The sequence below is a fragment of the Chroicocephalus ridibundus genome, chromosome 23, assembly GCF_963924245.1.
Source record: "Chroicocephalus ridibundus chromosome 23, bChrRid1.1, whole genome shotgun sequence".
Classification (NCBI taxonomy): Eukaryota; Metazoa; Chordata; class Aves; order Charadriiformes; family Laridae; genus Chroicocephalus; species Chroicocephalus ridibundus.
In genome coordinates, this window is record NC_086306.1 from 962,724 (window position 1) to 985,000 (window position 22,277).

At 45.1% G+C, this 22,277-nt stretch overlaps 2 protein-coding genes across 2 annotated transcripts in view; one reads left to right on the forward strand and one right to left on the reverse strand.

Annotated features, from left to right (window-relative positions):
• LOC134526528 (hexokinase-2) overlaps positions 1–6,308 on the forward strand; it is a 28,432-nt gene extending 22,124 nt beyond the window's left edge. The window contains exons 12-18 of the mRNA XM_063358471.1: positions 382–501; positions 861–956; positions 1,469–1,568; positions 1,727–1,910; positions 2,174–2,329; positions 2,841–3,074; positions 3,963–6,308. Of these exons, the coding sequence (XP_063214541.1) occupies positions 382–501; positions 861–956; positions 1,469–1,568; positions 1,727–1,910; positions 2,174–2,329; positions 2,841–3,074; positions 3,963–4,107 (1,035 nt within the window). The 3' untranslated portion in view covers positions 4,108–6,308. The remainder of the gene's footprint in view (positions 1–381; positions 502–860; positions 957–1,468; positions 1,569–1,726; positions 1,911–2,173; positions 2,330–2,840; positions 3,075–3,962) is intronic.
• A 3,124-nt stretch (positions 6,309–9,432) lies between these two features.
• GMCL1 (germ cell-less 1, spermatogenesis associated) overlaps positions 9,433–22,277 on the reverse strand; it is a 19,767-nt gene continuing 6,922 nt past the window's right edge. Inside the window, exons 9-14 of the mRNA XM_063358909.1 lie at positions 21,067–21,083; positions 18,048–18,141; positions 13,307–13,382; positions 12,277–12,422; positions 11,980–12,067; positions 9,433–10,840 (exon numbers count right to left, since the gene is read on the reverse strand). Coding sequence (XP_063214979.1) covers positions 10,712–10,840; positions 11,980–12,067; positions 12,277–12,422; positions 13,307–13,382; positions 18,048–18,141; positions 21,067–21,083 — 550 coding nt within the window. The 3' untranslated portion in view covers positions 9,433–10,711. The remainder of the gene's footprint in view (positions 10,841–11,979; positions 12,068–12,276; positions 12,423–13,306; positions 13,383–18,047; positions 18,142–21,066; positions 21,084–22,277) is intronic.

Sequence of the window (22,277 nt, forward strand, 5' to 3'; positions counted from 1 at the left end):
ACTTAAGGCAGTGCTCAGGGACTGGGAGTGTTTCTAGCAGACAGGCTCTGGGGATACCTTGCAGAGGGACCAGATTTCCATGTCACCCCTGGGAAGGTGGTTGCTCCCCCGCTAGCCCCTCCATCCCTTCTGGGTGCAGTACGGGACCTGCAAGGTGGAGGTGTCGTGGTGATATGACCGCATTGTCACTGGGGAAGAGGGTGAAAGAGGAGCCGTTTTGGGCTTGCTCACCTCACACGGCGCAGCTGAGCAGCATCGTGGTCTGTTCAAAGCCCTGTTGGCTGGGGAATGTAGCAGCATCTCCAGCAGGTCAGGCAGGCTGGCATCCAGCTGAATTTCTTGCTGTGACGGCAACTTCTCCTTTTGGCTTTGTGCACCCAGCTCTTTGACCACATTGTCCACTGCATCTCCGACTTCCTGGAATACATGGGAATGAAGGGGGTATCACTCCCGCTCGGATTCACATTCTCCTTCCCTTGCCAGCAGACCAACCTGGATGAGGTAACCCGCAGCCCACCTCGTAGCGTGCATGTTCGGTACCCAGGGCCGGCTGAAAAGCCAAAGCGTACCGGGAACTCGACTTACCAGCGTCGATGACCGCGTGGCACGTCAGATAGAGACCCAAGAGAGGGGGAAGGCAGGAGCTCGGAGCTGACAGTTCTTCTGAAAAGCTCCTTTTCTGCATCAAAACAGAGGCAGATCCCTTGAGCTCTGGAGACAACCCGGTTGAGGCATCCTCCACGTGTGAGGATCTGACCTCCACGCGCCGGCTGGTGCCCACTGAGAGCGGGTGGACGTGGGGTTGCTGGCCCTCTCCCCTAGCAGCCTAGGTGATTTACCGTGGGGTATTTCCACAACAGGGAATTCTCCTGAAGTGGACAAAAGGTTTCAAGGCGACCGGCTGTGAAGGAGAAGATGTGGTGAACCTGCTGAAGGAGGCAATTCACAGGAGGGAGGTGAGCGTCCACGTAGCTGTGAGAAGCTGGCTGCTTGCTCCCACATCCCAGCTGTCTTTGGCATCTTTAATTGGCCTGTAAAGCAAATTAATGGGCTGAGCACAGGGCTAATGACTGTCTGAATTTTAACAACCACCCTTAGTCATCACTAGAGGTTGGATTTTCAGACCCCGGAGCTAAGAGCTGGCTTCTGGCCAGGGCTGGAGCAGACTTGTCTCGCCGTGAGTGAGGGAGGCACTGTGCTCGTCTCCCCGGTGCGGACCACCCAAAGCTCCCGCACTGGGGGCTGTTTCTGGCAGGGCTGTCCCAGCATGCCACCTCCTCTGCAGTTGCGTCTCGCTGGAGGTGTCTTGAGGTTTGACTGTCCACCTGCAGACATGTGAGGCTGCAGGGAGTCCGCGGGTGCCTGGAGGACTCCCACGCCCAGCAGAGAGGCCCTTTCCCAGTCATGGGAGCAGACGTAACAAGCTGTGTCCTCCAGGAATAACCCGTGCAATCCCCTCCTCCTGCAGGAATTCGACCTGGACGTGGTCGCAGTGGTAAATGACACGGTTGGCACCATGATGACCTGTGGGTATGAAGATCCGTATTGCGAAGTTGGGCTGATAGTTGGTGAGGACTGAAACTTTCTTATGGAGTTCCTCTGCCTGTGGTCCCAAACCTGCTCCCATGGGGTGCTTCTGGCTGCAGAAGGTGTCTGAGGGCTTTTATCTTGCGGACGCACCCTGCTTCTCCAACAGCCCCTTTGAAAGATGCTTCTCTCTCTGCAGGCACAGGCAGCAACGCCTGTTACATGGAGGAGATGAGGAACGTGGAGCTGGTGGAAGGGGAGGAGGGCAGGATGTGTGTCAACATGGAGTGGGGGGCGTTTGGTGACAACGGGTGCTTGGATGACATACGGACGGAGTTTGACTTGGCAGTGGATGAGCTGTCTCTCAACCCTGGGAAGCAAAGGTGTGTGGTGGCTTTGGGGAGCTGGGAAGGGATCCCCGGTGAGGCTGGGTGTCCGGGAACAGTTCAGTGCTGCCCCACCAGCCTCTTGGTGAATCATCAGGGGACGAGTCCGGCTTTGCGACGCAACTGTTTGTCCCTTGTCCCCTGCCCGCAGGGTGGGGACCGCACTGCTGGACTTGCTCCAGGGTGTCAGAGCTGGGATCCTGATCCAGACCCAGTGACCCTTCTTGTCCTGATGCCCAGCCTTGCCCTCTCCTTCCCAGGTTTGAGAAGATGATCAGTGGGATGTACCTGGGGGAAATCGTTCGAAACATCCTGATGGATTTCACCAAGCGGGGTCTGCTCTTCCGAGGACGGATCTCAGAGAGGCTGAAGACCAGAGGGATCTTTGAGACCAAGTTCTTGTCCCAGATAGAAAGGTGAGGTCCAAGAGGTGGGGCAGGGACCAGCTCTGGCCTTACAGCCGCAGGTCAGAGCAGAGACATAGCTTGGGGAAAGCGTTCCCAGGGCTTGTGGGAGAAGCACCAAGCGCTTAGTCTGGGGCCAGGATGACATGGGGTGGTGCAATGCAGATAACGCAGCAAAATCCACGTGGTTCTGACAGCAGCAGTGTTGAGAGACAAAGAAACTGTCCGGGGTTGGCAGCACAGACTCCTCCTTATCCTCTGTCCTGGACAGAGAGGGGGGGTCACAGGTTCAATAGTCGTCATGCTCCATGTCAATGGCTTTGTCCTGAAATAGCCTCACTGATTAGGATATGACATCAGAGCCACATCCAGGTCTGGAAGCTGAGTTTAGAGGGGAGCTGTAGAGTCCCTCCAGTCAGTGCCACAAGTCCCTGTGCTCTGCAGGATGTAGATAAGAAAGGGGAAGCCACACATGCAAGTTGCTCCATCTCCTAATGCTGCCTGGTCCTTGTGTCCTCCCCAGTGACTGCCTGGCCCTGCTCCAGGTCCGCTCCATCCTCCAGCATCTCGGCCTGGAGAGCACGTGCGATGACAGCATCATCGTGAAGGAGGTGTGCGCGGTGGTGGCCCGGCGGGCAGCTCAGCTCTGTGGAGCTGGCATGGCAGCTGTGGTGGACAAGATCCGGGAGAACCGGGGGCTGGACTTCCTCAAGATCACGGTCGGTGTGGATGGGACACTCTACAAGCTGCACCCTCAGTGAGTTCTCAGTGGTGGGCAGCGGATGGGTGGTTGTCCTCCGAGCAGGTTCATGCTAGTGCATCTGCTCACCTCGGGCAGATGGGGTGCTAAGTAAGAGCCAGTGTGGAGAGCTTCGTGGGGTAGTTGGAGAGGAGAAGTATTTTAGGGTCTCAAGGGCTGCCAGTAGCTCGCTGATCTAAACTCTGTTAAGGCACAGCAAGAACCGGCGTCTCCCTAAAGGCTGGGGTGCGAGGGTAACACAGCAGGGACCTTGCACCAGCCAGACCCGGGCCCACGGTACTCGAGGCCAGATTGACCCAGACGTTCTGACCAGGTTCAGCGAGGAGGCCAGCTCCTCAGGCAACGTCATGGGGATGGGGTGGGTCTAAACCAAAAGTCAGTCAGGGATCTGGATCAAGAAGGCCCGTAGCCAAGCAGAAACATGACTACGCCTGAGCTGAAGAGTGGCGCTCCTAGGACAACGCAGCTCAGGCAGGGACTAAAGGGATAGGGCTGAGCTTAAAGAGGGCTCAGGGGTCCATGGGTGGAGGGAGGGCCCTGAAGATCCCCCCAGATGAGGCCGGTCAGAACTATTAAGGTTTTGTAGTCCTCTCAGGGCTTGGTGGGACTAGACGAAGGGCCAGATTTGGCCCTGAGTGGAAGGAGAACACGAGTGTGTTACGCTAACCGTGAACTTTGGCTGAAGCGTGGAGCCTTACGGTTTTCAGTGCCTCCTACCTGGCAGCTCGGTCTCCCTCCGTCTTTCTCCTCTGTGTCTGTAGCATTGCTTGAGACTCTGTTGAAGGCAGCTGTGCGGGCAGATGTGGGTTGTTCCCCGTGGGCTGGCGTCTTCAGCCCAAGGCAGGTTACATCAGCATCTCTTCCTTCCCTGCCTGTGCCCTACAGCTTCTCCACCGTCATGCACGAAACGGTGAAGCAGTTGTCTCCAAAGTGTGAAGTAACCTTCCTCCAGTCAGAAGATGGCAGCGGCAAGGGCGCAGCGCTCATCACGGCGGTGGCCTGCCGGATCCGGGAGGCTGGCCAGCGATAGAAGGAAGGAGGTTTGCCGAAGAGCTTGATTTCAGCAAAACAGGACGTTTCCCCCCCCCCGCCCCCCGGTCCCTCCCTCCCTCGACACACACACGGCCTCCCCTCCCGAGCAGAGGCTTAGCTTTACTTGTTCTCTTGAGATACCACCAGTGGGACTGGAGATGCTGTGTGCTTTGTATAAAGAGTTGTCTTAGGAATTTTAGTGCATGCCATAAAACCGCGCATCGAGTAAAGCTAAAAGTGTCTTTTGGCTGTCTACCTACGTCCCCAGTTAGAGCCGGAACCTGTTCCGCTCGCAGCCTCTGTCAAACACCAGCTCTCCTCCCCGCGCCTCCTAACCACTCTCACATCACCCCTAACAGCAGAAAGGATGATGCTAGAATATAACTAAGACACTGCATTGTCACTTTACCGTAACTGGTACCTATTTATGTATGTCGGAGTCGTAGCGTGTCCGTGCTGTAGAAAGCAAACCTCTTTAAGATTGGGCTAAAGACCTCCATTAGTCTTTTACCCTGATCAAGGCTGTATTATTTCCATGAAAGTCATGGTAACTCTTAAAGCACAGGGTGCAGAATTTCAACCGGCGTGCTCCGAGTCTGCACTGAGAGATACCAAGTATCTCCGTTGGTGAGCAATATTAAAGAACCTGCTGGATCCAAGTTAGAGGTGCCCCTTTAACTGCTCCAGCAGAGCATGTGCCTGGAAATAATTGGGGACTCAGGGTCTAATCCCATTTCCCGACCTCTCACCCGCACCCTAAACAGAGTGTAATAAAGCGGCATGTACGTACGGTTGTGTCACGCCCCTGGACACCACTAGCACCTTCCCCGGGGCGTGCGCGGATGCGAGGAGCTAACAGCGAGGTGGGTCGGTCTCTCCCCTGCCAATATGCACACCCAAACGTTGTGGCCGCGTGTCTCTGCTCGGCGCGGTGAGTCTGGTTTGCTTTTTGTCTGTGACGTAGTTCCGCATCTTCATCCTCGTAGGCGACACCTGGATTTATACACTGTATATTTATGTTTCAAGAGATCTTATGTCTTTTCATGTACATAGTCTCGGGGGGGTTATATTGCTTAGTTTTGACTTCACCTTTTAATGTCATTTAAGAATGGTACAGAGTACTTATTTTCTTTTTTTTTTTTTTTTTTTTTTCTCGTGTTAATTCTTTTAATTTAAAATTTTCTTGGGGTAGACTGGAGAAAGAGACCCAGATTCCTGAGGGCGGTTGCACAAGAGGTTCGGGCTTTCTGAATCGATCACCCGAACAAAAGGGAAACCCGAAAGCCAGGGATGTGACGCACGGGGGGGGGGCAGCGGGGCCCCGCGGCGAAGCTTTCAGGATTAGGCTGGTTTGAACCTAAGGAGAGGTTTTATTTTGTCCCCCTGCCCTCCCCAGCCCGCTTTGCTTGGGAAGGTCACGTTGCTTCCTATCGCGGCACGTGGCGAAATAACCCAGGGCTCTGCGGGGAGCCGTGCCAGGGCCCGAACCCCTCGCGCCACTGTCCCACTCCAACGAACGCCCGGCGCGGGCACGTCTGCTCAAGTGCCGGGGGGGGCTCACAGCCAGGCGAAGGCAATCTCGACTCAGTTCCATGAAGTCAGCAGCACTAAAAGGTGTCACCCCATTTCCATTTGGCACCCGCGGGGGCTGTCGGCGAGCGTTCCCGGGGGGACGTGCGTGCCCGTAGCGTTGCTTTGCGTGCCGCGGTGAGAAGCAGCGATTAATTTTTGCCGCCAGAAAAGGCCACAGGTGAAGTGAGCGCTGCAGTTCTCTGCCTGCACGAGCAGAGGCAACATGGACGGGGGGTGGGTATGTTCCTGTAAATATTTAGCAGAAGATAACGAAATTCCAGTGATGCACAAAAAAAAAAAAAAAATAATTATAATTTAATAATTCCCAAAACAAACCTTCAAGTTGGAGGATAGAGTTTTTGTCTATTTTTATGTATATTTTTATACTGCTTGGGGTATTACCAAAAGTATCTCTTCTATGTTGGGGGTCAAGTTCAGTAGCACAATTTTAAAGCAAAATTACTCTTTGGGCATTTTAAACGCTTATTTTTTTATAAGCCTCAAGACAATTACAACACACAAAATCGGACTGTGTATAGCAATGATGCAAGAAACCGAGTGTAGCGGCAGTTTAAGAAGATGTGAAATAAATTTTTTGAGAGATGATACAGAAATCCTCGAACACGGTACCAAGCAGTTGTGTGTGATTCTTTTCCCGAGACCAGCCTTTTGCCTACCGAGAAAATCGAAGCAGCAACGTTTTCACCTGCTGCGCCACGCGGAAGGTTGCGTTAGTGGCTGTATTTTTAAACTCTTATCCAGCTGTACCCCTTTTGAAATCCGTAGCGCGTTCAGCAGTTAGCGAGCTGAATTTTATACAACGGTAGTTTTTTTTTTGCGGGGGGGGGGAGATAGTGGGAAAGATTGGGACTGTGGGGCAGCCCCACTTTTGTAGCTGGTTCAGGCTCCAGTTCAGTAAATTTGTCGGGAGCGGGTGGCTCAAAAGGTGAGGAGAAGACGCGGGTAGTTGAGTACCTGGTTAGCAAGGACGGGGGAGCAGGGTAACCTTGCCCCCCTGCCTTTCTTTGCAGCAGAGGCTGGGCTGTGCCTTTACGGCAGCAGGAAGGCTCAGCCCTGAGCGAATTGAAGGAACGAGCGCTTTCTCTTCTCGCGGAGGAGAGGAAATGAAGGCAGTACAAGTCACCCGGAGCTACAGCTGCTTTGGGTCTGTCCCACGGTGTCCGGGCTGGAGGGTGGTGGTAGCAGCAGCTCTGCGGGGCTGGCAGAGCAAGGGAGCCGCGTGCGGAAGCTGGAGGATACAGATGTAAACTTTCTGTGAGGCCAGGGAGGATTTTTGACTGGGCTGGGTCAGATGGTGCCCACCTGGATAGCCACGAGGCTCCTGTAAAGCCCGAAAGCTTTTGCTTCCCCTTTGCTTTGACTCAGAATAAAGCAGGGTCTGCAATGTTCCCGGTTAAAAAGCAATACTTGAAGCGTTACAAGACACCTGTGTTAACCTGTGACCGCAGATACGGCCTTGGCTGTAAGAAAGGTTTTTACGAAACCCTTTGAGAAGTTTGTGCTCCTTTTCGTCTCAAAGGGGACGAGCACCGGAGACGTTTGCTATAACAGTCTGATTGCAGCGTCAGTGGGACTGTAACCTCATACCAAAACGTTGCCACGGGATGTTATGTGAATGTGTTCAAAATGAAGAAGGGAAGATTAAATCGTAACTATTGATATGAAGGAAAGATGAAATCTGTTCTATGTAGGGAGAGATGGACAGACTGATCAACTTGGCTTGCCCAGTCTGCCTCTTTCCTCCATACGAAGCACTGCTTTGTGGATTTGGGATGGCTTTTGTTGTATTTGGTTGTTCCCATTAGGACGCATTTTCTTTGCGCTCCTGGTGTTACGCTGGCACCTTCTCTGGCCACACCGGCACCAGGAGAACAGGGTCTTCCACTGCGTCAGCTGCTCCACTGAAGACACTGACCTTTCCTCCCTGGCAATTCTCTCCTTGTTGGTACTTTCGACAGGATTTTATTGTTACTGCTTCCTAAAATAAATAAATAAATATATATACACACACACAAGCAGCAAATTATTGAGCCTTGCAAGAGGAATTTGCCTCTCTGCTTCTTGGAGTGAAAGGCCGTGTAGGGAGAAGCACCGTATTCAGTCACCCAAGATTTTTCAGGGACGTCTGCAAGCGCCGGAGACGCGCAGACCTCTGGCCTGGAAGCAGCTCAGAGGTGGTTCACCCCGAGATAGCTTGGTGCGCCTCCGTGCTGCAACTGTCTCTTATCAGGCAATCCAAACGTGCCCAGGCTATCTGACAGAGATAAGAGGGTGAAAAGGTCCAGTGCGTGGGACAGGGGGTGGGGACAGGTGTAAAACAGTGACAAAAAGCACAAGTCCCCATGCAATGGGTGGCCAGGTACCAGACAGCAATAAAATACACCGAAATGGGGGCAGCCTTGGTCTCCCACCTCAAGAGTGGAAAATACCTTCTTTGGACAGATCATTTTGCTTGCACTGGTAGAAAAGAGGTCACTGAAGGCAAAAGAGGCAATTCCTGGTCACAAAGTAATGTAGAGTAGGAAAGAGTCAAATTATTTACCTTGTGACATCCCTGACAAGCCTGGAGTCTTTCTGACCTGAAGCAAAGAAAATGCATCTTAATGTGGGTGTTGGTTCCGTGTGGGGCAGGGGGAGTTCAATAAAGCCAAAGACTGTTCAGCTGCTAGCAGAAATGAGTGACTGTAGACGCACCTGATGTTGTTATTTTGTGTTCACAATATTTATTTTTAGTAATTGACTGCAATTATATTATTATATAGGCTTCCTTATTTTTGTACTTTTCATACCGTTTCCCTGAGTGTGGTGGTGTACTTCTCAGCTCCCCTTTGCCATGATTGCTGCTCCTAGTCAGTGACAAATAAAAGAGAGAAAAAAAAAAACCCAACCGCCCATTTTCTGGGGTAAGTTGTGATGTTTTTGGGTTTCTGTGCTCCTCTCACTCCTTAGCAATCCCTTAGGAAGGGCGCCTGTGCCACTGTCCCATCCCAAATCCCCCATCCTGTCCGCGGGGAAGAAGGAGCAAAGCTAGGAAGGGATTTGTTTCCTTGCACTGACAGTCCCCCCACACCAAGGAGGGCAAGGGAGGGCACCGGTAGGACCAGGACACCCATAGAGCAAGGGAAGGGGTCCTTAATGACTGGAATAAAACACCAAGAGGGGTTTCACGTAAGCTCTTGCTCCACATCCTCATCACGGGGTGGTGGTTCCCCAGCAGCGAATGCAGACGTGCACGGGGGTGTGCAGCCAGGGCTGCGCTGGCACACAGCAATGGCTCGGCCAGGGTGAGCAGGGGCTGGAGGTGGCACTGGGGGCCAGGAGGGTGCAAGGGCAGAGCAGGATCTGGACCTAAACAAGAGGCGCTAAGCCCTCAGCACACAACGGGAGCCCTGCGGCAGCTCAACCCACCACCAAGGCTTGGATTTCAACTCTGGCATTACGTAAGCCCCAGGTATTTTAACGCACCCGTTCTCTTCTGCCATCAACGAGCAGCCCCTGGTTCTTTCCACTGAATCAATGACAGTTTTAAAGTCTTGGTATTCCTAGTTAAAAAAAAAAAACAAACCCATAAAACCCACTTACTTAAATATCTAAATACCAAGTTTGATGACTGTAGCAGATGAACACCTTAAAACGCTTCTGCTTTCTGCTTCCAAAATATGACACAATACAAGATCATGCAGAGGTGCATCCAGAGGCCAAATCCAATAGAAAAAGCTATTCATGGCAGAAAAGGATAGACACCGGTGAGTATTCCACTTGAAATCATTTATTGACAAGTTGCCACGTTTTCCCATCTTGCCTAACACGTTTTTATCCTTGTTATAAAGTACAAATGGTTTTATACTTTCCTGACAACATTAAAAAAATAGGCTACTAAAGAGGCAAAATTGCCACTGTGAATCCAAAAATCCTGCTGTAAGAATTCAAAATTGCAACAGACAAACATAAAACCCAACACATACACAGAACGAACACGGTGTACCTCTTACACTTGGCTCATTCGTCAAACCAACTGAAAAGGAATCCCTTGTTCCCAGCTCTTTCCTAGGATCCTGTGACCTTGCTTAACTGATGTAAAGTTTATGTCGACACGTACAACTCCAAAGGCACTCAAAGGTCACAAGTTCCTGAGATAAAAGGGGGATATATTCCCAACGTAACAGTTAAAACAAGCCACGAAAACGATATTTAAAAACTGGTATTTGGTTCATGTGAGTATTGTAAGCGTTGTAACTGAAAGCTGCTGCTTTTATAATAGACTGAAATGATGGTCGGTACATCAGAGTATTTTCAGTACGTGGGGAAAAAAAAAATAATTCACTTACGAGCATCCTTATTAGCAAGTTCACATGCTAAAAAAAGATAAATATTTTCTGCAATGTTAAAAGAAGCCCAAGAACGAGAAAGAAATATATGTGTATGAGATGCAATAAAGGCTTAGAACCAAGCAGATTTGCAAGTCTGTACAGTTAAATAACTAAAAAAAGTTGACAGGCAACATTTACACGGATGTATTTGGCCCTAATGGAAAAGGGCCACAAAAAGTGAGCAGAATACGGATCTGGTATTTACAGATCAGTTATTAAAAAAAAAAAAGAAACAAAAACCCCACACTAATAAAACCCACACGACCTACAATGTGTGTTCAGAATCTGACAGGTAAGTTCGTAAGATGTCATTCACACAAATTTCCTAATTCCAATTTGGCTCAGTTTTTGCCCAGAAAAAGAAAAGTGTAACATTTCTCAACCATGGAATGGCTACGGTCTGAAGATGCAGAACAGAAATATATAAAAAAAAAAATTAAGAAGTGGGATAACTAGTTTTGGCCTTTGCAATTTCTGATCTTCTCTTCAGATATGCATAGGAGTATACTAAGGCCATATGTATATTTGCTACAGTGTAAGGCCTTTTTTGTTGTCAAAGCTCTGTGTGTCAGCAGGGCGTTTAACTTAAAGCAGGCATACAGAGTTATAGAAGTGCTACTATATTCCACTGCAGAGGTGTCAGGTTTCCGAATTATCTGGCAGTGCCTCACTGTCAGCCTTCTTCTCTGGCGACGTGTACAAGAAGTTACAACAGATATAGAGCGGGAAGATCAGGAGCCTACTGTCCAAATTCATCACGACCTCCTCCTGTAAGGCGAGCACAGGGGACGTTTGCATAGTAAGCAATACCATCAGAGGGAATTCCATCGAAAAGCACACAAGATTGATACTAGCAGTCATTCTACACTTTTTAATTACTATGTATTAAAAAGCAGAAGATAAAAAAAACCCAAGATAATAATTCACCTTCACCTGAAGCAGATGTTTTATAATCTTATAATTTATAATTTTATCAGTTAACACTGATAAGATTCTCAAAACGCTTATAACTCTTTGACCCAGCGCTGCCAACCCTTCTGCATCAAAGATAACAGAACTGTAAGAAATGACTGGGCAAACTTCCCCTTCAAGGCTGCTGGAGAGAAAGGGAGACTTTCCTGCCACTACCAGTTCCAGGAGATGTAACCAACCAGGCAATCCATAACAGTCTATACTTTACAGCAAATTACCGTTTGTTGGTAGGAAGTTTTTGCTTTTACTCTGGGAACTGGTTTTGGGGTAGCAAAATAAAAAAAACTTTATTCTACAATAAAGATGGCATTTACAAGGAAAAGTTTTCCATGCGCTCACCATCTATGTATCACTGCTGATTAGGATTTAAGAAATTTGACGATTAAGTCTTTCATACTCCTTATTAAATTCTGCTGTCACAGATGGGTGGAAAAGGGCATGTTCTCTTCAGAAAGCTCCACTCCTCTCTGAGGCTTGTATTTATTTTTTTAATTGAGTATTAAATACCACCCGTGAACAACATGGCAGACATTCTTTTAACTCTTCAGCAAGAGAGTCTTCAAACAAACTCCAAATTTGCCTCTAAATAAGCAGGAGTCTGATGGACGTATTATTCAGACGGGTAATCTCGCCAGCGCTGGAAGTCTGGGAAAGCAAGCAGCTACCCAGCAGAACACTACACTAGCAGATAGCTTCAGCAGCACCACGGGAACTAATTTCACTGTTATCAACGTTAATGAAATCCACGCTATCCTACTCTAGTTACACTCCACAAATTAGCTTCATCTCCCACTACCTGTAAAAGGAAAGCTTGAAATTCCATGTAAGCAGCAGCAACAACTCCTCTTCAAAAGCGTTGTTGACTTCTCGGCATTTTTTTTCATACTTTGGACTCCACAACTCAAGTTCAACAGCTCAAAATTCCACAAACATACCTGGTCCTTCTCGAGGGTTAGGATCCGATATCCCGTCGTTCTACTGCAAATAATTTTCCCACTGCTATCAAAAGAGGCTAGACGTAACCTGGGGAAAACGCAACAGTTAAATTACTTAATCTCCCATAACTTCGCTTTTCCAGCACTAATAGTTTCTCCTAAGGAGACCGAATAATGTTTTCATACATAACTAACTTGGTGGCAACAAAACTTAATGCAAGCACAGATGGAAAGACTTAGTTCCAGTAAGACATTTTAGCATACACCACAGGGTCCGCCTTCTCGGTTACCATTTACCTGAAGGCTATGTTTCTCCGAGGCTGCAGACTGACTGATCCACTGCACGGCTGATTCAGCGTATTCCGTTTGAAAATGATGTAACGATTTGTGTAAGTAACAAGAAGGTCAAAGCCAAAGTTGAACCCAGTCCACCGCCAGCAGTACTGAAGAACAGAAGTTAAAAAAAAAAAAAAAACACAAACCAAACAAACCAGCTTGAGTATTGGCTACAACATGAACTATAAGCACCATTTCTCCAACAAATCACATTTGGGAATGGGATTCTCAGCTACAGAGATGTGTGATGGATTCAAGGATCCTTGCCAACACCTATTTGAAACATAAGGCATCTTGGTAGGCAATCACTCGCTTCGGGGCCAGCCCTTGCAGACAGATGATACGTGAGACGAGGTTGGTATTAGCTGCCTTCCAAATATACAGAAATACGTTTAACACCAGCGGATCTAAAATACTTCTGCGTTCTGCTCGCTGGTGCTGTATTTCTGAGTAGCACTTAACTACAGTTCCCATTTGTGCGTAAAGCACTCCTTGGAGTACAACATTCTTAGATTAAGCAACTTCAGTGGGAAAACATTCACGTTTCCTGTTTTTTCACAAGACCCGTGACCTCAAGACACATATACATACATGGAACACACAGGGCTGTGACTATTACACATTTTATCTAGAAAGCTTCCTTTTCCAGAAAAAGACATCAGTGATCAGAGCTGTATTTTAACTGCAAGTATTTTATAAGTCTCAAATGACAAGTCACAGCTGTGTTCCCTCCTTTCACACACTAGAAGTTTTTCCAAACATGGGCTTGCTTGCAGTGCAAGAGCACAACTAAAACACTTAATTCCTTATTCATTGTAAGGACAGCAAGTGCTTTCATCCTTCCATGGAGAATGAAACAATTTCTTTAACGTACCGTCTCCATTACCTCTTTTTGATGCAGTTTGACAATTAAGACCTACATGTTTTGAAAATACCTAACATGTCTAAGACATGCCAGCTATGCACAGACTTAGCCACGTGCCATACTTACATCACCATCCTTTGCAAGTTTTCGACCACACCTCATGGTGCTTGCTTCTAGTTCTTCTTTATTTATTTCTTGAGGCCTACCAAAAAAAAGTGCATCTTTAAGGACCCTTAAATAGCTTTGTATGGTACTTTATCGTGGGAAAGATAAACAGACCTGAGTATGCTGGTGTGACCACACAACTGACCCTTCTTTGAGCTGAGGTTAGGCTAGATGACCTCCCAGGATCCTTTCCAACCCGAATTATCCCATGAACATCCAGCTACTCTACAAAACTGCAATATATACCTCAGTTAGGTAGGACTTTTGCAAAAGAACCTTTCCAGATTAATAAATAATAGCTGTTGCAATGAAATACATTCTCTAATCCTCCTAAAACGCCCTAAATCCTTTTCAAAGGCAGTAGTCCCAACTTACTGGGCACAAAAATAAATCAGTGCTACTGCTAAGGAACAGCTGCAGGACTCTGCAGAACAGCCGTGCCATGGAGAAGCACCCGCAGAGACATTGTGAAAGATTTCTCAAGAGGCTGGTTATGCAACTTGTCTAAAAAAAAAAAAAAGTTTACCCACAGTGATCATGAAGTGCCATAAGCCTCTTGATTCTGTCATCCTATACCACTGTGAACTTGTTTCACTCGACAGTTTCCACTGGCGCTTCAACACGGAGAAAAATCTTGCAGAGCCAGCGTAAGTAAAATCAGTCCCGGTATTAGAGGTATGTTACTCGCTTAACTTTAGACATGATTACATCGTTAAGCAAATAAGCAACCATTGCCAGAAAGTCTTCAAGTTACACTGAGGACAAGTGAATATTATAAGTCACAATGAAAGCCCCCCCTCCAGTTAAATTATAGACCCGCAATATCAAACAATATACTCCAAGCTATATAAGCAAGAAGAAACGCAGCATCTGTTTTCTTCCTACTGTACACACACCACAGGAACTTGTGGCTATAGCTTTTACAAAACAAACTCAGTCTGTGGTCTTTCCACCCGCTGTTTCTGTAAAAAACTATCCCAGAAGATTAAGTATTTTATGAATAAGTTAAGCAAATAAGCTAATCATGCTAACCAAATTCATCTAAGAACCTCCCCTGTGCTTTTTTCACATCTTCTAGCTGAACTGGTTATGTAGCTGACGTGAATTCAGTAACAGTGACGGAAGATTTATTTCTGTTTAATTAGTGACAAATTTCACAAACATTAGTACATAATGTTCAGACAGACATTAGTATTCCCACCTCTCAATTCCTCAAGCAGCCTCAGAAGATGCAAAACTTCCAGCTTTAACCACGTACGCTGGCCTACCAATGTGCTTAGTGAATAGTCAAGTTACTCTATTTCGTTCATAAACACTGCCAAAGAGACTACTAGAGTAGAAACGATTCCAGTCATGGACTTGAAAGATCTATCTTGCATCTGCCACAGAACAAACATTTAATTAAAAAAAAAAAAAAAAAAAAGGCCGTCCACTTTAGCACAAGTAAACCTGGAGCAGCTTCAGTTCCAAGTCATAAACTCCAGTATTACACTAAAAAATTCTCAAATTCTGAAGAGTGAATAAAACGTTTGGTCCTTTTAAATGCAGACTACATAAAGTAGAAGAGAAACATTTTCTTCTCCTCTCTCAAGTTATCAAAAAAGCAAACCACATCACACATTTCAAAGCAATATAATTTCCATGTTGCCAGTCCTAGAATAAGCAAGTGCAATTATGCTGTGCACCAGGTGGGATATGAAAATAGAGCCTTACTTCAGCTCCCTGGGAGTCAGACTTCACATTTCATTCAGCTTACTAAGTTTGCATCCTTATCTTTAAGATACCGATACAGGCGGTAAGTGTGAGAGGAAGGGCAGCAGATCTGGATAAAAGGATGATCTTATAAAACCTTAATTTTTTTTCTTTCAACTACAGGTTGGTCGAATGCCCAAAATATTTGCTTTAATATAAAGGAACACTTGCATGTCTTCCCTTCTGAGACACGAGTTACGAACCACAGGCATCCCACTGCAGGGCGACACTACAGCTTGCCAGTACAAGACTGATCTCAGGACTTCAGATAACATTCGTTTTCTCAGAGACTGCATGCCATGGACTAGCGACATTACAACTGCGCAGAACTACAGGGAAGCACTCCACGCGCGGCTGCGTACCCCCCCCCACCAGCTCCCCCCTACACAACTCCAGAGAACAGCATGTTCAAAGACAATTAGTCCATTATTGGTTATTAAACAAACGGTAACCTGGATGCCACCTTGAACCATTAAGTTTGTAAACTAAAGTCAGAAGCTAAGACATATTGAGAAGAAACACTACATCTCACCCGCTTCTTACCATTGCCATTAATGAAAGACCTCAGCAACGAATGCCAGAATAACAGATTTGGGCAAACAGAAGTCTATTGTTAAGTAAAACTTTCTCTGCCTGAGATTTTCAGTTTTAGCTGCCTCAAAAAAATAAAAAAAATTAAAAAAAAAATCCCATACTGCAAAAGAGAGAACTAGACAAGCAAAAAAACCATGGAAAAATACTCTGCCCATTCCAAGAGTCACTGAAACCATCAGCACTGTAGTTGAACATGAAAGTTGCCCATTTTAAAAGCTGGTATGATCCCCATCATCTTCACTGCAGTTCTGTATGAGAGCTTATTTTTCCAGAAGCTTGCATATCTGATGGCTGACAATTAAAATACTCTCACTGCATTACAGTGAGCTACCAAAATACATCAAAAATAAGCAAATACACATTCGTATCTTCTGTCACAATTTTGATTATTATGTTAATACTCATTTCCATATTAACTGTGGTTCCCATACAAGCTATAAGGTAGCTCACAATGTACGGTCTACTGTCAGATCCCTCAATGACAGCACTACAAGAAAAGTCTTCTCAAGAAAACAACAGCATCAGAAACAAGCTACGACCACTTGACATTAATCTTCAGGAGCTGAAATGAGATTCACAGTTACATACTTTACCTCTACCATGTTCTAAAGCACTGCTATTGACAAAAAGAACCACTTCTTTAAGACCAATGTCATAAGTTTTGGGTATTTTTTACACTTTTACATGCAATATCAAAAGGACGTAATTAAGTAGTATTTCCCTGCATAATACACAATTAAAGCACAGAGGCTACTGCCACAGGGTGTTGAGGCTAAAGCATAAGCTTTTTCAAAACAGAACTGTACATATTTAAGAACAGGTCTATCGGTGGTTGGTCGTTCAACGACAATCCAGCCAAAACTTCCAGCTGGAAACTCCTTAGCTACCCACTGCCAGAGAAGCACACCAAGAGAACACCCACTCTTCACTTGAAAGGAAGACGGGACATTTGGAACCCTGCTGCTGAATGCTGACACAGACTGCATAGCGTTCGGTTCAAATCAGGACAGTGCCTCTTATTAATTGCAATCTGAAAAGCGTAAGTGAAGCCTACCACTGCAATTGAACATGCTCATCTTCAGAACAGCAAACGCTCAGCTAACAGAACCGATAGAAGAAAATAAAGTCGTTGGTTTATTGGTTTTTAATAGGTAACGAGCGTTCTGCGGCTTCCTGACCTGACATTTATTCTCCAGAAAGCACACCAAGAATTAGGAGAGAACACAAAGGCAGGAACAACTGCCCCAGTTGTATTTTGCCATAGTTTCAGTATTTGGAAAGAGATTAAGGGCCCTGGCTCAATGAAACATGGCAAAAAGCAAGCAGAAGGGAAACAGTTTGTGATCACGCGAATACATGTAACATACACTAAATCAACATGCCTCGCTGCCCAAGCCGCCACCACCACAAATAACCCTTATTAGGCACAGGCTCAAGAAACCCAACTACGTGTTACACACGCAGACACCAGTAGGGCGCTACACAAAGTACAGCTACATGCAGGTCTTTGCAAGGGCACAGTAACATGGCAGCTGCCATGGAATTTCCTCAATGGCAATGAAATGCCAACACAGCACAGCACATGGTCGAGGAAGAAGAAAAGGCAGGATATAAAAATAAGAGGAACCGTGACTTAGCAGTGGAGAAAGATGCCCTGCCTGGGAAAAGATGGAAGTGCTGGCAGTGGAGAGAGCTACCAAACATAAACACCAAGTGGAGCAAAGGCTGCGAAAGTAGAAGGGAATAAAGCAAACAGGCCACAGGATGCCAAGCCCTGCTGGGTGCTGGGCCCTTGCTTGCTGTCTGGGAGGCTAGGCTAGGAGAGGCAGGAACAAAGGTTAGTGTGCAGCTATCCCTGCATAAACAAAAAATTACAGTCCGCCTTCTATACCAATAGTTAGTTACACTGCACCACAACCTCTTGCGCACCTAGCCCAGGGAGGAAGGAAGCAGGACAGAAAAGGCTTCTTCTCCATCTGCTGTACTTTTCCTAAAGTGGTCCTTAAAATGGAAGGCCAACAAGTTACTCTTTCACAGTTTCAGTACATATTTCTAGACAAAGCACCAGTGAGAAGCATTAACCAACGCAAAGGAACATATAGAAGACCCCTCCCCAGTGTTCACCTCCGGTCGCATTGTACAAGGTTTTCTAGAGTTCCACTGTTTAAACGACAGGAGATCAGCCAGTCCAAGGGAACAGACAGCTCCACTGAGAGCAACAGAGTTTAAAACCACTGAAGTATGCTTCACCCCAACTCTTCTTAATGTAAATTCCAAAACTTAATCATGTCAGAATTTATGAGAGGAAGGTTTCTAATTTCAGAAAGAAATAAAGGAAAGCCTGTAATATACCTACCCAATATCATTGTCTTGTTCTGCTCTGAGCATGGCAAACCACTGCTGTTTGTAAACAGAGGACAGCCATTCTAAAATTAAAAAAAAAAAAAAAGCTTGGTGTTGTTTTGGAGTGGGGAAGGGGGGTGTTCATAAACATTTGAAATATGAAAAATAAAATTACAGTGAAATAATAAAGTTACACTAATTAATTGGATGGCCTATGCAAACCCACCACCTGATAGCATACTTGTGTTAGTCGTCTCCAGGCCTCAACTACAGAAGAAGTGGTACAGATAAAAATCAACAACCAACACTAAGTAGCTCAGGACTATATTCATCTTATCAAGCATTCACGATTGCCAGAAGTGATGCAACTCAACACATTTTCTCGGCGCACAAAGTTCTGTTAGGTAAGGAGCTTGTTAACAAGCTCTTGAGAGAAGATGCTGTTTTCTGAATCCCCAGTAGAATTCTACACAACTTAAACAGGAAGAAAACAGAATCAAAGGAAAAAGGAAACAGTGACTTATCACAGATATGGCAAAAACAAACAGAAATTGTCCCCTACCAGGAATAAACATAAATCATGTCTTCCTCTGAGTACACCATAAAGATTTTATCGGCTGTATTAATTTAACTGTTGCAACCAAGAGATAACACAGAACAAAACCTAATACCTTGCAAGTCAGGTACACAAAAGGGCTTACAGGCACCCAAAAGCACAGTAAGTTGTTCTTAGTCAAGATAACGAACATGGGCAAGTACACAAGGTCACATACAAGAACAAACTCTATGGAGGAATGAACTGGGATGGAAGGAACAGTGAGAACCAGTTACCACAAAACCAAACCAGGTAGTTGATGAAGATGATAGAAGGGAGAAGCAGCGAGGTCATCGTGCTGAGATAGTCTTAGACATCCCAGATGTAAAACTTAAAAAAAATCAGTCCTTGCCCTACTAACTCTAGAGTTCAGATTCAGGCTGTGATAGGACCAAAATGGGAATTAACCGAAGCACAGCAGAAAGTAAAAAAAATTATTTAAGGAAAATTACACAGGTAAGGAACAAAGAATGGATGTGCTAGAAGGAAAACAAAAAAAAGAAATCAGGAGATGCAAAGCAGAAAAATGAACACTTTGCTTACAGACAGACACATTATGTATTTCTGTCTCTTACATCTTTTCTATGCAAACAAGAACTGACTCTCTGTTGTGAAGTCCTAATATTGTACTTCAGTTTTCTCCTGCAGGTCCTATGCACATACAGGGTATTAAAAAAAAAATTAAATTACACCATTTTTTTCAATTATTCAACATTATTTCCTTCTTTACCTCCCTAAGAACTATTTCCACCTAGAACAATCTAAAAGGCTTGCACTACAATACAAACTACCCAGCAATTTCCACATTTGTAGACTCTGGTACGACGCAATCACCTCAAATGCTGGATACTGGCAGCCAATAATCTGTTCAAAAGTGCACTAATAATATTTATCTAAGCCTCCTTTTAAATGACGAGCAAAAGTTCCTGATCTTAACACAGATCTTTTGGCAACAAACTGATATCAAGGTTACAAGGGCCATGAAGTATTAAACTCTTAATAGTACTTCATTACACACAGAGGTCTCCAACATTATGCTCTTATTCCTCCCTTCCCTGCTCTTCCAGTTCTCTTGGAATTCAAGCTTTTTATATTTATTTTTTTAATTAACAGTCAGTGGTAGAGCATAAACATCAAATACTCTTCCTGCACTAACCACACACTCAAAAATTGTCATCACACTACCTTTCCCACTGTATGACTACAAAGCAACCAAGCCTATTTCAGCATTTATCACAGCTTATGGACTGTTTAACGATGAAAGAGTAAACATTTTGCTCCCTTGTGAACTATGAGAAAGTTACACAATCTTTTTCAATAAGCACAAGCAAATCAGCCTCAAAGTTGCCAATTAATCTTGTAACAATTTAACATTCTTCCTCTGACTTCAATAGATAGAAGGCTTCTGCGTTTGAGTATAGACACAAAACTTATCCACTGAAGAACACTAAGAAAAAGCCGCCCCTCACAGTTCTGGGAAGTGATAACAGCAGCAACATTAAGAGAAGAAAATCAAGTGTACTGCCGGCAAACTTCTGGTTTCCAACATCTTATTCCCATGCTGACAAAGGCAATTCACAAGGAAATAATCCACAGTTCTCCTGTGTCATCATTAAATTAAGGATCTAAAGGGTCATTCACCCAAAGTTATCTTATTTTTTATTACACAAAGAAGATGCCTTTGCACTTTGATTATAATCTGTACCAATATCAATCTTAAATAACATGGATTATATTTACTTTATACATCACGTAAGCATATAAAACATCACATATCAAAGATCAGATCTGTTCTTCCGGGATTCTTATGCATGATATAAAATTTTATCACTGGCTCGAGGTCAAAACCAGCCCCATCTACTGGACATAACCGAGCAGATCATTCACCCAAACTGCACCTCGACTCCACACAGCACTCTATAACGCACTGCCTCCACCTGCTGTTCGAAGAACACTTTTAAATAGACATTTTGAGCACGGGATAACTGGGTATCTTCGTATTTTACCTTCTCAGAAGTAGTGCAGAAGACAGTCTCTTCTCCATCTATGAATTTAAACCAGAACCGGGAGTAGGGAAAGCCAGTACATTTAAGCAGTAGTAACTGTCCACTGTCACTCGAGAGATTGAAAGATTTCTAGTGAGGAAAGGACCCTACCCCCCTCCAGGAACACCCTATCATGCAGAGTCATAATTCAGTTCCTGACAGCTGCATTCTTCAAACATTCAAAGCGTGAGAAGGAGGTGCTCAAGGTTATTCATCAAAGAGCAACTAAACCATTATTTCTGTCAGAGACAGGATACAGCAGTACAAGAAAGACAAAATGAGCAGTGATGCTCACTACGTCATCTTAATGGCACGGAAAGTGTTTTAAAAGCATCTAACAATTTAGCAGGCTTTAAAAGAAATATCCTGACAGGTCTGTTTTGGCATTATACCATCATTGTGTTGACACCTATAGCAGCATGAAGGAAAAAACCAATATGAGATGAAAACAAAAATTTTAGTTTTACAGGAAGATAGTAAGTAGTGTAACTCAAAGACAGGTTAAATGTTTTTGTATGGCAAGAGTCCAAACCCCCAAGGCTACACATATGGACAGATGACAAGAACACAGATGTCAAGAAGTTTCACATAAGGGTGATAAACAGCTCAATAAAGGCAGCGTTAATCGACATTTGTCAATTACACCTATAAATGGACATCATAGACACACAGATGAATGCATAGTTATACTGGGGACAGATATTAAAAAAAAAAAAAAATCAAAGCTGTGTACATGAGAGCTAGGAATAAAGGGCTGTCAGAGTTCAATGCTAAGATTGAACGCTGAACAGAGTGAAATACAGAGCAAGGATACCAGGAGCCAAATTCAAAGGCAGAGCATGAGAAGTCCAAACACTGTGTTACAAGGAGCACAACTAAACCTGGGGAGGGAGAAAAATAAAAATAAAATAAAATAAAAAGGAAGCCGGAAAAGAAGGAGGGGTGGGTGTTCCATGTGATCAAAGATACGAATGATAGTAGAAAAACATTTTCAACTGAGAGCCCAACTTGATAACTCGTTTCTAGCCTATCAGCAGCCAGGTTTACACAGCTTCCAAGCAAAAAACAAAGCCCATCAGCAGCATGATGAGAATGGGGCTTTTTATTTTTCAGTGATAGTGTAATGTTCATAGCTGTAATCTATATTTCATTAAATGGCATTTCACTCTATGGGATTCAAAAAGCACCAGGACCTAGAATGAGGACGCATTTTTTATACAAGCCAAAATGCAAATAAAAGGACAAAAGCAGAATACTTAATTATCTCCTCCAAAAACATTCTAAATATCTGTTAGTAACACTTGCCTTTAAAGAAGGGAGAAAAAGTTAACAGCACCTTGTGCTTTTGGTTTTCAGTTTTCAGGTATTATTCCAAATCCTACCAAAAACTACCCAGCTCTTTTTAGAAAGATAATGGCTGGAACACAGTTGAGTCCCAGCAAGTTTTGCTCTCTTAAAAGGATAAGGTTTTTTGCATGTCTGGGGGTCATTTAAATACCGATAACGTACTGTGAGTTGTGAGTATTTTGATAAACTGACTGATCAACAAAATGCTTATCATGCCTACGTGTAAGCCTTCTGAGATTTTTTACGTGTGTAAATT